Raw genomic sequence first — 14,183 nt, 5'->3', positions numbered from 1 at the left:
GTATTCATAAATTTAAGGCATAAGTGCCTTAGCTTCTCTCTGCATTACATTTTCATGGAGATTTACATGTATATGACAAAGATATATAATGCTTTGCGCTATTGTAGAAAAGTTTTGAAAGATCTTGCTTGTTATTACTATAATTAGTGACAATATAATTATTGGATTTTTGTAAATAATTGTGTTAGGTGTATATCAAAAATTAATTATTAGTGTAAAATATATATTTAAATATAAAATATAAATTAAAAATAAATTAAATAATATATATTTATAATTTTATACATAAATATATGATGATTGATTTTTATGTACACAACAATTTTGTTATACAAGTTAGAAATTGACAAACATTTCTCAGGTGCGTGCATAGTGTAAATCCGAGAAATTAGTTTAAAAAGAAAAGTTGTCAAATTTAATGGATTTAATCTATAATATAAGAATGATGAATTCAGATTACTGAGATGGAATATAGGTGGGAGGTAAAAAGTAAACCAAACTAGGATTGTGCATGAGCCGATGCAATTATGTTGTAAAAGGCTATTTTTGACATTAGCAATTGTGACAAAAATAAATTATGGTGTAACTAGAATATTATCTGTGTATGTGTAGGTCGCTAATTATTTTTTTCATGATGGATGAAGTTGTATAATATGTTGATATATATGAGTTAAAATAGATATATTCTATAAGTGTGATGTATAACACAAATTGACAATTTACGTAACAAAAGAAATTATTATTTATGATTTTATAAATTATAATTTTTTAAATTAAAAAATTACAATTGTGACTTAAGATTTTTTAATTCTTTTTGTTCTATCTAAAATTGTGATTTACAATTTCTATTTTTTAATTATTTTTTTATCTTATTTAAATCGTTATTCACTATTTTTTTTAACAAAAAACACCCATGACAACCCAATATAAAAAAAAAATAGCCTATCTAGGTTTAGCCTGGCCTACTATTATAATTAATGAAATAAATTACAAAAATTATACCTTTTTTATATAATTAGAGACTAAAACCAAATAGGATGTGAGTTATATTAGCATATACGAAGTAAAAGCACCATCAATACTATTACAAATTTTAAAATCTATGAAATACGGATACATTTTAAACACAATATTTATTGATATTTATCTGACACACGTATCTATTGTATCTAACTGTATCTTAAATAAAAAATTCTTTTTCAGACATGCTTAAAGACACCTGAATACCGTCACATGTCAACATGCCCTTCTTTATTTTTAACATGTATTCTTGAAATAAATTTAAAAATAGTATATATTATTATTTATTAAAATAAAATATTTTAAATACTTTATATAATTAAAATAAGATATTAAAAATAACTAAAAAATTAATTTATATTTTAATATCAATAAATATCAAAATATCATTATGACTTATCTAAAAAATATTTTATATATTATATATATATAAGACTGGAAGTGAGTCAAGTCAGTTCGATCTTGATAAGCTAAACTCGTGAGTTGATGAGCCAAACTTGAGTCTGGAATTGAGTTCATAAATTAAATGAGTTGAACTTGAGTTTGAATAAGTTTAACTCATTAGCTCGTAAACTAACTCGATTATATATATACACACACATATCCTATATGAAATTAATCTGTAATTTTAATATTATATATATACATATGAAATAATAATATATAATTATATATATTTTAATGATCTTAAATATTTAAAATTTTATATTTATTTTTTATATATAATTTAAGAAAAAATCATAAACAGCCCATGTCCATTATCTCGAAAGATAACGAGGTCCTCAACAAAAAAGATACCCTTTCGGCCCCTAATCTTTACTTTTATGAGACTGATCATTAATCCCTTTGTCAATATTTTCTATCTTTATTAACGGATAAGCTTACATGGCATGTTAAACTATTGATTTATTCTTTACGAAATAACAAAGAATAACAATTTTTTTGTTGGAGTTTCATTATCTTTTAAGGATAATTATCAAGGCCGTTTAATTTTTATTTTTATTTTTATTATCTTTTTCAAAAATATTAGCTAAATTTACTGTGTAAAACTAAGAAATATTAATGATTTTTAAATTATTTTTACTTATAAAAATTAAATAGAGAATATATTAGTGATTAACGTATCACATAAGTATGTTTTGAAGAGAGATCATTGACAGAGGGACTAACTAGTCTCACGAAGTTAAATATTAAAGGCCAGAAAGGGTATTTTTTTTTATTTAGGAGCCTCATAGTCTTTCGAAGAAATTATCAGGAGTCGGGTTAGGTATTCACTCATATAATTTTGATGTTAGGACATAAATAAAAAATTTATAATTTATTGATAAATAAACAATATATAAAATTGATCTTTTCAAATATTTTTTTAAAATATATAAGTTATAATTTATTGATATAGAATTACAGATTATGTTCCTATTATTTGAGTCATCTTGTGAGTTTTCGGTGAGTCGAATTTGAGCTTAAGAAATAGGTTCAATTGTTAATGAGTCGAGCGTGAGCCAAACTCAATTTTTGTGAGCCAAGCTTGAGTTTGGTTTAACTCTCTCAACTCAACTCACTTTTAGCCCTATATATACGTGTGTTTTCGTGTTTTATAGGATTTTAAAATTTGTGTGTCGACATATCCCGTATCATGTCATATCTCGCATCCGTATTAATGTCAATATTCGTGCATTATAGCTCAAAACTAACAAATTTTAGTCATCTATAATTAAATTAGAGACATAATAAAAACAATACAAAATATAAAAATGGTATTTAACATTTACTATATTATAATACGCACCACATAACAGAACTTTCTTTTATCTTTCCATGACCATCCCTTGCATCCCTTCCGATCTATCGTTCAGTCACTTCTTACTGTATTTTTCTAAAAATTCTTGTAAAAAGAAGTTCGACACAAGGTATTTTATATATATATATATATATAAAAGACCAGATAAAGATAAAATAAAATAATAATTAATAAGTTGTGAGTTTGATTGTAATTTTTTCCAGTGCTTTTAACATATATTGTCCATAATTGAAAAGATCCTAAGAACTAAGCTATGCAGTACAATTCTGATTATAAAGTAGAGAAAATATGTGTATTAGTGTATTACATTATTTAGAATCACTGCTATTTATACGCGGGCTGAAATAACAACTTTCTTGTTTTGATAAAATCTGTTATTGCTTGGCATGAAAATTTGTTAGATTAACTAACTTGACAAATTTTGGTTTATTCTCATCCTTTTCATCCCCTCTCAAATATAAGGGATTTTTTAAGTGATTTTGAGTTTGTTTTTTGAATTTATTGAAGAGTGTCAACATAAGGAGTTTGGTAAATACATCTGTAATTTGATCAATTTCAGAAATATGAATAATATAGAGTTTTACTATAAAAAAAAATGTTGAATACTATTGAATTTAGCATCGGATGTTAGCATCAGATTTATCGACATATTTACTGGTAAATTTGGCAATACATTCGTCGGATAAAAAATTACCGTCGGATTCTATTTTTTGACAGTAAACTTACCGGTAATATTTAGAGGAAAAAAAGATTAATTGGCGCGAGCATTACTGTCGGATTTACAGGCGGATAAATCTAATGGTAACTTTGGTTAGTGAAATGTTGCGTTTTGGAACACCCGCAAAGCTTTACCGTCGGGTAAATCTGTCGATAAATCTGACGGTAATTGATGTGAGAATTAATGTTGATCTAGAATTTCACAAAATAGAATCTCGTTGCATGTATAGTCTAAATCAACAATTAGCTCCCAAATCAAAGTTTAATTTCTAAAAAAAAACCAAGAGTAATTAAATCTCGGGTCGTCTCCCTCAGACAATGCAATTAAGTTGTCACACTCTTGGTCGTGAGAAAAATGGGATTTTCAAGTATAAAACGGAAAATGTAAAAGAACTAAAAAATAAAAGATCTAAGAAATGATAAAAAAAAGAAATTAAAGCAAATTAAAAGGAAACAAGGTCAAAACTAGTGAAAATGCTATAAATGCATAAAAAAGCCTTAACTTGGGAATAAGAATTAAGAAATTCTATCATCGCCATAACCACAATTATGGCAATTATAATGAGTCAATCTCACTTTGATTATCTTTTTTCACTCAATTTATTTTCTAAATTAAATTTTTACAGGCATTTTTCCTGATTTATAAATATTGAATTCATAATTTCTTTAGCGCTTATTTAATTTATTTATTAATTATTAATTAATTACTTATCACTTACCTGGATTTTACAAATTGTTGATCGATAGAATTTGTGATGCATTCTAGTTATAGATGAAACTCTGCCAAAATTTTTAAAAAATTTAAATATAACTGAAGTTTATAGATTACTTCAAATATTTTTTTAATAAACTACTAATCTTAAATTTTTTATTAATTAGTTTGCGTTAAATAACAATACATGCACATAGGAGTGTACTAATGTCATCAAGTTGATGTACGACCATTCGTGGCCGAGCTACAAGAAGATCTCTTCTGAGATCAGAGAGCAATAGTGATACGTGCTTCAAATATTCATAATATGAAAAGATTAAGTATTATTTAGAAGTTATTAAGTTATATTTTTAGAACGCTCACTTTAGTTTGATGTATTTTGATTTTGTTTATTTAGTTACTAAATTGGACTTTATGTTATGGGTTTAGGATTCTTTATTTTAACCTAATAAGAGGTTACAAATACCTCATAAATTATGGTAGTTGTTATTCAGTGATTAAAGGTATGAAAATTCCTCCTCCCTTTTGGTTTCGTGATGAAACCATGTTGTGGATAATTGAGATTGAATAAGTCCTTCTCTATCCGGAAATTGGGTAGAAGGTTGAGGAGTCTCTTTGATTCAATTCTCAAACTATGGCGTGGACAAGTTAGATTGATGAGTCCTTTCATGTTGTATCAAGAAATTGGGTAGAAAGTAGAGTGATTCTCTTTGTATTCAATTTCAATTTATTCCTTTTATTTTCTATTTTAATTTCAACGTATCTTTTTATTCCGTTTGAATTCTTGTCTTCTTGATTACTTTCTTTTTCCTTATCATTTGGCATCTGATTTCAGATATTAGATTAATCTCTATATTTGTTCTTCTTGTGTCCTAAAAAAAAGAGTTCCAATATCTCTCGCGTCCTTCTTAATGCTCGTATCGTCCTTATCTTTTTTGTTTGTATTTCATTATTGTATTGTCGTCTTGTTGATTTATTATTTAACAAAAAATAAAAAAATAAAAAGTATATAATACAAAAAGAAAAAAACAGAAATGATCTTTTTTATATTTATTTTTTTCATACATTAATTTTTCAACAACAAGATTTAAGGATGAATCTTTTTTGAAGAAGAGGAGAATGATACGTGAATCAAATATTTGTGATATGAAGAGATCAATTATTATTTAAAGTTATTAGTTTATATTTTTAGAATGTTCAATTTAGTTTGATGTATTTTGATTTTGTTTATTTAGTTACTAAATTTGGTTTTATATTATGGGCTTAGAATTTTTCTTTATTTTAACCTAATAAAAAGTTTAAATACCTAATAAATTATGGTAGTCGTCATTTAGTTATTAGATGTGTGAAAATCCCTTTTGTGCTTTTATGATGAAATCAGAATATGGATAAGTGAGGTTGAGTGAGTCTCTCTCTTATTGCATTAGGGAATTGGGTAGAATGTTGAGGAGTTCCTTCAATTCAATTTTCAAATGATGGTGTGGACAAGTTAGGTTGAGGAGTTTCTTTCTTATTGTGTCAACAAATTGGGTAGAAAGTAAAGTGATTCTCTTTGTATTTAATTTCAATCTATCCTTTTTGTGTATATTTCAATTTCAAGGTACCTTTTTATTCGATTTGAATTCTTGTCTTTTTGTTTATCTTCTTTTGCGTATTATTTAGTATCAGATTTCAGGTATTAGATTAATTCTTATTAATTTATATTTGTTCTTCTTGTACCCTGAAAAAAAGAGTTTCAATGTCTTTCACGTCCTTTTTTATGCTCTTGTCATCCTTGTCTTCCTTGTTTGTTGTCTTGTTGATTTAATTATTTGAAAAAAAATAAAAAGCATATAGTGAAAAAAAAAAGAAAAAAAGATATGAATATTTTTTTAAGAGTAAGAGAATGACACGTGCTTCAAATATTCATGATATGAAAAGATCAATTATTATTTAGAAGTTATTAGTTTATATTTTTAGAATGTTCAATTTAGTTTGATGTATTTTGATTTTGTTTATTTAGTTACCAAACTCGGTTTTATGTCATGGGCTTAGGATTTTTGTTTATTTTAACCTAATAAGAGGTTATAAATACCTCATAAATTATAGTAGTTGTTATTTAGTGATTAGAGGTATGAAAATCCCCTTTTTGGTTTCGTGATGAAACTATAATATGGACAAGTAATGTTAAGTGAGTCCCTCTCTTATTGCATCGAAAATTTGGGTAGAAGGTTGAGGAGTCCTTTCGATTCAATTCCTACACTTTGGCGTGGACTAGTTCTGTTGAGGAGTCCCTTTCTTGTTGCGTCAAGAAATAAAGGTAGAAAGTAGAGTGATTCTCTTTGTATTCAATTCCAAACTATCTCTTTTGTGTCTATTTCAATTTCAGTGTATCTTTTTATTTAGTTTAAATTCTTGTCTTTTTGTTTATCCTCTTTTTTTTGTATCATTTGGTATCAAATTTCAAATATTAGATTAATTCTTATTAATCTATATTTGTTCTTCTCGTACCCTAAAAAAAAAGAATTTTAGTGTCTCTCACGTGCTTTTTTATGCTCTTGTCTTCCTTGTTTGTCGTCTTGTTGATTTTATTATTTATAAAAAAATATACAATGCAGAAAGAAAAAAAATTATCTAATTTTCATACACTAATTTTCTAACGACAAGATTCGAGGACGAATCTTTTTTAAAGAGGAAGAGAATGATGTGTACTTTAAATATTAGTGATATGAAAAGATCAAGTATTATTTAAAAGTTATTAGATTATATTTTAAAATGTTCAATTTAGTTTGATATGTTTTGATTTTGTTTATTTAGTTACTAAATTGGACTTTATGTTATGAGTTTAGGATTTTTCGTTATTTTAACCTAAAAAGAGGTTATAAATACCTCATAAATTATGGTAGTCGTCATTCAGTGATTAGAGGTATGAATCCCCTTTTAATTTCGTGATCAAATCATGATGTGGACAATTGAGGTTAAGTAAGTCTCTCTCTTATTACATCGGAGATTTGGGTAGAAGGTTGAGGAGTCCATTCAATTCAATTCCCAAACTATGACGTGGACAAGTTAGATTGAGAAATCTCTTCTTGTTGTATCAAGAAATTAGGTAGAAAATAGAGTGATTTTCTTTGTATTCAATTTCAATATATCACTTCTATTTTCTATTTTAGTTTTAATACATCTTTTTATTCCGTTTGAATTCTTGTCTTCTTGTTTATCTTATTTTTTCTTATTATTTGATATCACATTTCAGCTATTAGATTAATTTTTATTTTTTTGAACAAAAGAGTTCAACATAATAAAGTGGAGCGACAAAGTCTCAAATAGAGACACAATCATCAAAAATAAAGAAAAAGTCTAAGAACAATCTCTAGTATTATCTCCAGCAGCATTGCCATCAATAATAAAAGGGATCCAAGTTATTCTACTCTCTGTAACTGATCAAGGATCTGTGAAATACCTCTTTTACTCTGGATTCCTTGTTATTAAAGATCCATCCGTTTCTTTTTAACCACACATTCCAAATAACTGCAAAGAAACATATGAGCCAATTGTTACGCTCCTCTTTTTTATTAGCAACATCTATCCAACTTTTAAAATATTCTTTTAGTGAACGCGGAATAGACCACAACCTCCCAAAATCAGGTAGCCAATCACACCATACCTGAACTTTGCTGCCGACACTATTAACCTGTCTTGACCTTTCTTCTCTTCAATCTGTATGACCTCAAAAAAAATTAGAAAAGAGTTCAATGTCTCTCGTGTCCTTCTTTATATTCTTGTTATCTTTGTTTTTTTTGTTGTGTTTTATTATTATTTTTTTTGTTTTGGTTGATTTCATTATTTAAAAAATAAAAAAAGACATACAGTGCAAAGAAAAAAAAAAGAATTTGTCTTTCTTATATTTGTTCCTTTTAGCCACTAATTTTTCAACGACAAGATTCGAGGACGAATCTTTTTTTAAGGGGAGAAAAATGATACGTCTTCAAATATTTGTGATATGAAAAGATCAAATTTTATTTAAAAGTTATTAGTTTATAGTTCTAGAATGTTCAATTTAATTTGCTGTATTTCGATTTTATTTATTTAGTTACTAAATTGGGCCTTATATTTTGCGCTTAAGCTTTTTTTTATTTTAATCTAATAAGAGGTTATAAATATCTTATAAATTATTGTTGACGTCATTCAGAGATTAGAGGTGTAAAAATCCCCTTTTTAGTTTCGTAAAGAAACCATGATGTAGACAAGTGAGATTGAGCGAATCCCTCTCTTGTTGCATCAAAGAATTGGGTTGAAGTTTCAGGAGTCTATTCGATTCAATTCCTAAACTATAGCGTGGACAAGGTAGGTTGAAGAGTTCCTTTCTTGTTGCATTAAGAAATTGGGTAGAAAGTAAAGTGATTATCTTTGTATTCAATTTCAACATATCCTTTTGTTTTCTATTTTCTATTTTTCATTTCAATTCATCTTTTTCTGTTTCAATTCTTATCTTCTTGTTTATTATTAGGTTTTTTTGTATCAGATGGTTTCAGAAGTGAGCATTCAAAACTCTACATATTCAAACCTTACTTAGTTTATATCTTATATTTTGTTTAATTATGTATTTAATTTTGATTAACTAGTGTTAAATTTTTTCTATGCGAGAGTGATTTATATGAGACAAGACTCACGATGCCATGATCAAGAAGATCTTCAACCAATGAATGGCTTGGCAGCTGTAACAGATGATGGAGGATGTACGTGAGCGGCGCAACCACCTCACTATTTGACTCTGCCCGGGCCTTATAAAGGCCTTATACGTCCATTGTAGATTGATGAGGGGTTCAAGCATCGCTGTCTCACGAACAGAGCTAACAAGGTATCGGCCAAGTCGTCGAAGTATATTGGTGAGTCAGCGACTTTCATGAAGACAAAGGTTAGGCTAGTATGTAACTTGTTTCAATTTGTTATTAAGTTCGTTTTGTCTTTGAAATATAATGTCATTATTACTTGATTTAACATGTTTCAACCTGAAAAGTCTAAGTCGTTGAGTCGTGATACGATGATGGCAGAGACCTTCAAATACACTCACACCTTGAATGAGAACAAAGAGAATTTGCTGATCAACGATGTGTGGATCATTATGTGAGTAAACATCATGGGGTATAAAGTTTTTAATTAATTGCAGTCCTAATCATAATATGTGCTATACAAGAGTCCTACACGTAGATATTGAAGGCTGCAACCCAGCAATCTCAATAGATTGGAGACAATGGCAACAACTCCGTTGTATCATACGTCGATCCTGACACGGATTGGTGCGAGACTGCATTTGAGCCATACAAGAACTCTACATGTTGGGATCGTTCTTTACCGACAACTTCCACAGCTCCACACTAAGACTTTCATCTGCCTCTACCACCAACCGGTCCGCCAATCTGAGAATGGTGTCGATTTGAAGGAGTAGGTGCTGGAGCTCACCCAGAGACTTCATCAACAGGCTCAGCAATTAGAGTAGTCTGAGGAGAAGTATCAGGACATCCTCACACGCGTATAAAACATAGATTTTCTCAAGCTGGAGTGGAGATAGGAGTTGGAGTGACTTTGCAAAATCCGATGGGAACTACCAGCGGATTGAAAAATTCGATGGTAGTTGGTTATCAGCGAGGGTTATGGTGTCGGATTAATTCGATAGAAAATCTACCGGTAAATATATTACTAGCAGATTATTTTGTTATTCCGCCGGTAAATCCAACGGACTCGACATTTTTCTTATAGAGCTTCCTTTGCTGAACTTTCTCATGAACGAAATGTAGGTCAGATCAAAATGTTTAGTGCGATTGTGCATGACTGGATAAACAGATAGATGAACAGCACTAGCATTATCAAAATAAAGCATAGGAGTTCCTGAAAATCGAAAATGCATCTCAGAAAGAAGATTTTCCAGCCACATTAACTCTGTTGTAGCTGCTGCAAGCCCTTTGAATTTTGCCTCTGCTGTAAAATGACTAACACAATGTTGTTTTCGGCTGGCCCATGCAACAAGATTGGACCCAAAATAGATGCAATAACCAGAGGTAGATCTTCTATCCTCCAAGTCTGATCCCCAATCAGCATCTGCAAAACCAGAAATTCTAAAGTGAGTAGAAGGAGAGAAGAGAAGTCCTTGATTAATATTACCTGCCAAATAGCGAAGAATGTGTTTTACTGACTTCCAGTGAGTTGCCAATGGATTGTGCATATATTGACTCACTTTAAGAGATTTATGGACGAGTAAATGTGCAATATTGTAAGGCCCCTACTATGAAGCAATAATGAGAGGGATCAGAGTGAGATTCGAATCCATATTGAGACAGCTTGTCAGAAGTAATCATGGGAGTGCGGACTGATTTTGCATCTATCATTCTAGCTCAATGCAATAATTCTCTAATGTATTTGCTTTGGGAGAGGTGACATGCTCTAGAATTTAGTTTGAAAGCTTCAATGCCAAGGAAATAGTTAAAGGTGCCAAGAGCTTTCAATGGAAAAATTGCAATTATTTTGGTCATAATAGTTGATATAGCATGTTCATTATTGTCAGTAACTAAAATATCATCAATGTATACCATAACATAAATTGAGTAAGAAGAGGTATGAGAGACAAATAAAGATAGATCAGTTTTTGTAGAATGAAAATCAAACCTGTTAAGAGTGGCAGAAAGGGTTATATACCAAGCACGAGGTGCTTGTTTTAACCCATATTAGAAAATCCTGGGGGTTGCTTGATATATACATCTTCATTCAGTTTGCCATTAAGAAAGGCACTATTAAAATCATATTGTAGTATTTTCCAATTTGAAGAGATAGCAATGGTTAGAAGAACACGAATTGTAGATGGTTTTATAACTGGACTAAACACCTCAGTGAAATCCACACTTCCTACTTGATGATTTCCTAAAGCAACTAACCTTGCATTATACCTTGTGATGTGAGGAGGTGGTGCAGCTAAACTCCATGTATAAGTATTCTCCAAGGCACGCAGCTCTGCCATCATGGCCTCCTTCCAATGAGAAAACTGAAGAGCTTTTTATGCAGATGTAGAAGTGGTGTGCAAATACTAAGGGTCAAAATCAGAAGAAGCTAAAGTGGTATTATGTATCTTTGGTTTAGAATGGCCAAAGTTTGATTTGGTAATCATTGAATGAGTATTAGTGGGGTTAAGAGATGCTGAGTCAATTTGGATCTCAGGGATAGGTATGGAAGGATTAGTAGAAGTAGGAGGAGAATTGGCTTTTAAAATTGAAGATGTTGATGGTAAATTTTGTGATTGTTAAATAGAAGGATGAGGTAGAGGCTGAGTTGCAACTTGAGGCATAGAATTACTTTGAACAGTAGCATTAGATGTAGAATTTGGTAAAATAGATTGAGTAACAAGTGGAGAATGAGATTATATAAAGCACTATCATCATGCACATGCATAATTGGTATAGGTAAAGAAGTAAATGGAAATTTGTTAGAGACATGAGGAATAGCATCAGCAGCAAAGAAATCTTCATAAGGAAATTTTGTTTTATCAAACAAAACATGCCTAGTGATAAGGATTTTGCCTTTCTTAGTGAGAAATTTATATCCTTTGTGATTAGGTGCATAGCCTAAGAACATTACCATCTCAGATTTATAGTTCAATTTATTTTTATGGTTTAATTATTCTATTGGTCTTTATAGTTTTGTAAAAATTTTCAATTAGGTCCCTATACTTTTTTTTCCTTTTAATTTGGTTCCTGCACAATTTTTTTTTCAATTAAGTCTCTCTTGATAGTAATTGGTTTAATTGTATAAGGATTCAACTAAAAAAAATTAGTACAGAGACTCAAATAAAAGGATAAAAAAGTATAGGGACTCAATTAAAAAAAAATTAGTGCAAGGACTTAATTAAAAGGAAAAAAAATATAAGAACCTAATTAAAAATTTCGCGAAACTATAGGACCAATAGAATAATTAAACTTATTTTTATTATAAAGTTGTAAATATGAAAAACAAGCACACCCAAACACACGAAGAAAAGAGTAGCTAGGAACACGGTTATGTAAAAGTTCAAAAGAGTTTTGTTGTCAACTGGAAAAGAAGGAAGACGATTAATTAAATAAGTTGCAGATAGAAAAACATTGTCCCAATGAATAATAGGAATAGAGGCATGAGCAAGCATAGCTAAACCAACTTCCACAATATGTCTATGCTTGCGTTGGGTCCTTCCATTGTGCTGGTGAGTATAAAGACAACAGAACCTATGTAAAATTTCATTAGCTGCCAAATATTGAGTAAAAAAGTTTGAGAGGTACTTCCTTCCATGATGTAATTGTACAACCTTGATTTTGAACCAGTATAAGTTTCCATTCCTGTTTTAAACTAAATGAAAGCTTGTACGACTTGAGATTTAGTTTGAAGCAAAAAAATAGATGTATAACGAGTGAAAAAGTTTAAAAAAGATACATAGTATCAAAATCCATGATAAGATAAATGAGGAGAAGGACCCCACACATCAGTATAAATCATATCAAGAGGAGTGTTGTTGTTTCACTCAATCCTCACACACTCTCACTCACTGTCCTGCAATGAATTTGCAGAACTCACACTCGAACTGTTGTACGTTCAGAGAAAAAACAAGAGAGAGAGAGTTGAACACTAGAGAACTGAAGAAGCAAAACTAACATCTGACACTATTCAATAAACTGTTAAATACAATAACAGAAAAAGAAAAAAAACTAACCACTCACTCCACTACCATAAGAATAGGACTCCACTTCCTTAAAAATAGAAACTAGCTGAACAAAAAAGATTAACTTACCTCTGAGGCCACTAATGACTTTGACTCTATTAACTGAGTCATACACATAAGCATAAAATAGAAATAAATAAATATCAGGTCCTAATACATTATCTAACATTTCTCCTCCTTGGATTAGAGACCTGGACACATTCCAACTTCATGAATCAATTGACTAAATCGACTAACAGCAAGAGGCTTGGTGAAGACATCAGCTATCTGATTATCTGTCTTGCAATACTTCAGCTCCACCTCTTCCTCCTGTTGTGCTTCACGCAGATAATAGAATCTCAGCTTGAAATGTTTAGTCTTGCCATGAAAGACTGGATTCTGAGCAATTGCAATTGCAACTTGATTGTCCATATACAACACAGTTGATCTTTTCTCTTGCAGCCCCAAATCAGAGAGTAACTTCCTGAGCCATACTGCATGCTTTGCAGCTGCAGTTGCAGCCACAAATTCAGCCTCAGCTGTAGACTGTGCTACAACTTCCTGCTTCTTTGAGCTCCAGGAAAAACAACCTGATCTAAGTGAAAAACAGAAACCCGTTGTGCTTTTCATGTCTTCCACCAAACCACCCCAGTCACTATCTACAAAACCAACCAGCTTCATCTCAGGAACCGCTTTGAATTTCACACCATAACTTTGAGTCCCCTTTAGATATCTCAACACCCTTTTTGCTGCAGTAAGATGTTCCTTAGCTGCACAATGAAGGAACCTCGATAGAATACTCACTGCATACTGAATGTCAGGCCTAGTAGCTGTTAAATACATTAGACAGCCTACTAGACTTCTGTACTCATTCTCATGCTAAGAATCCTGCACATTACTCTTGCTTAACTTCTCTTTCTGATTAACAGGAGTAGTGACTGTCTTGCATTCTCCCATTTCAAATCTCTTTAGGACCTCTCTGATGTACTTTCTCTGACAGATGAATATCTCACCTTCTTTTTGCTGAATCTCCATGCCAAGAAAGTAAGACATTCTCCCCAAATCTGTCATCTCAAACTGCTTCATCAGTCCTACCTTCAGCTTCACTATCTCACTCTCCTTCTCTCCTGTAACAAGCAGATCATCGACATAGATAGACACCACCACAAGGCCTCTCTCACTCTGTTTGTAGTACAGAGTGACTTCACTTAGACTCTTCTGGAACCCAAGCTGATGCA

At 30.6% G+C, this 14,183-nt stretch overlaps 1 protein-coding gene across 1 annotated transcript; it reads right to left on the bottom strand.

The window, feature by feature from the left end:
* Positions 1-12,911: 12,911 nt before the first annotated feature.
* Positions 12,912-13,788, bottom strand: LOC140174419 (secreted RxLR effector protein 161-like). The gene is made up of 3 exons (XM_072198873.1): positions 13,158-13,788; positions 13,036-13,068; positions 12,912-12,919 (listed from the first exon to the last, which is right to left on the bottom strand). The coding sequence occupies exons 1-3, from the start codon at positions 13,786-13,788 to the stop codon at positions 12,912-12,914; spliced, it is 672 nt and encodes a 223-aa protein (XP_072054974.1).
* Positions 13,789-14,183: the final 395 nt, after the last annotated feature.

Source organism: Arachis hypogaea, chromosome 7, assembly GCF_003086295.3.
Source record: "Arachis hypogaea cultivar Tifrunner chromosome 7, arahy.Tifrunner.gnm2.J5K5, whole genome shotgun sequence".
Classification (NCBI taxonomy): Eukaryota; Viridiplantae; Streptophyta; class Magnoliopsida; order Fabales; family Fabaceae; genus Arachis; species Arachis hypogaea.
This window is presented reverse-complemented; position numbering and strand designations above follow the sequence as displayed.

Excerpts from the sequence above, each read along its gene's own strand:
- LOC140174419 (XM_072198873.1), bottom strand. The coding sequence starts at position 13,788 with ATGTATTTAACAGCTACTAGGCCTGACATTCAGTATGCAGTGAGTATT. Across the intron at positions 13,069-13,157 it reads TGAAGTTGGAATGTGTCCAG|TTAATAGAGTCAAAGTCATT; the intron begins GTCTCTAATCCA and ends TGTATGACTCAG.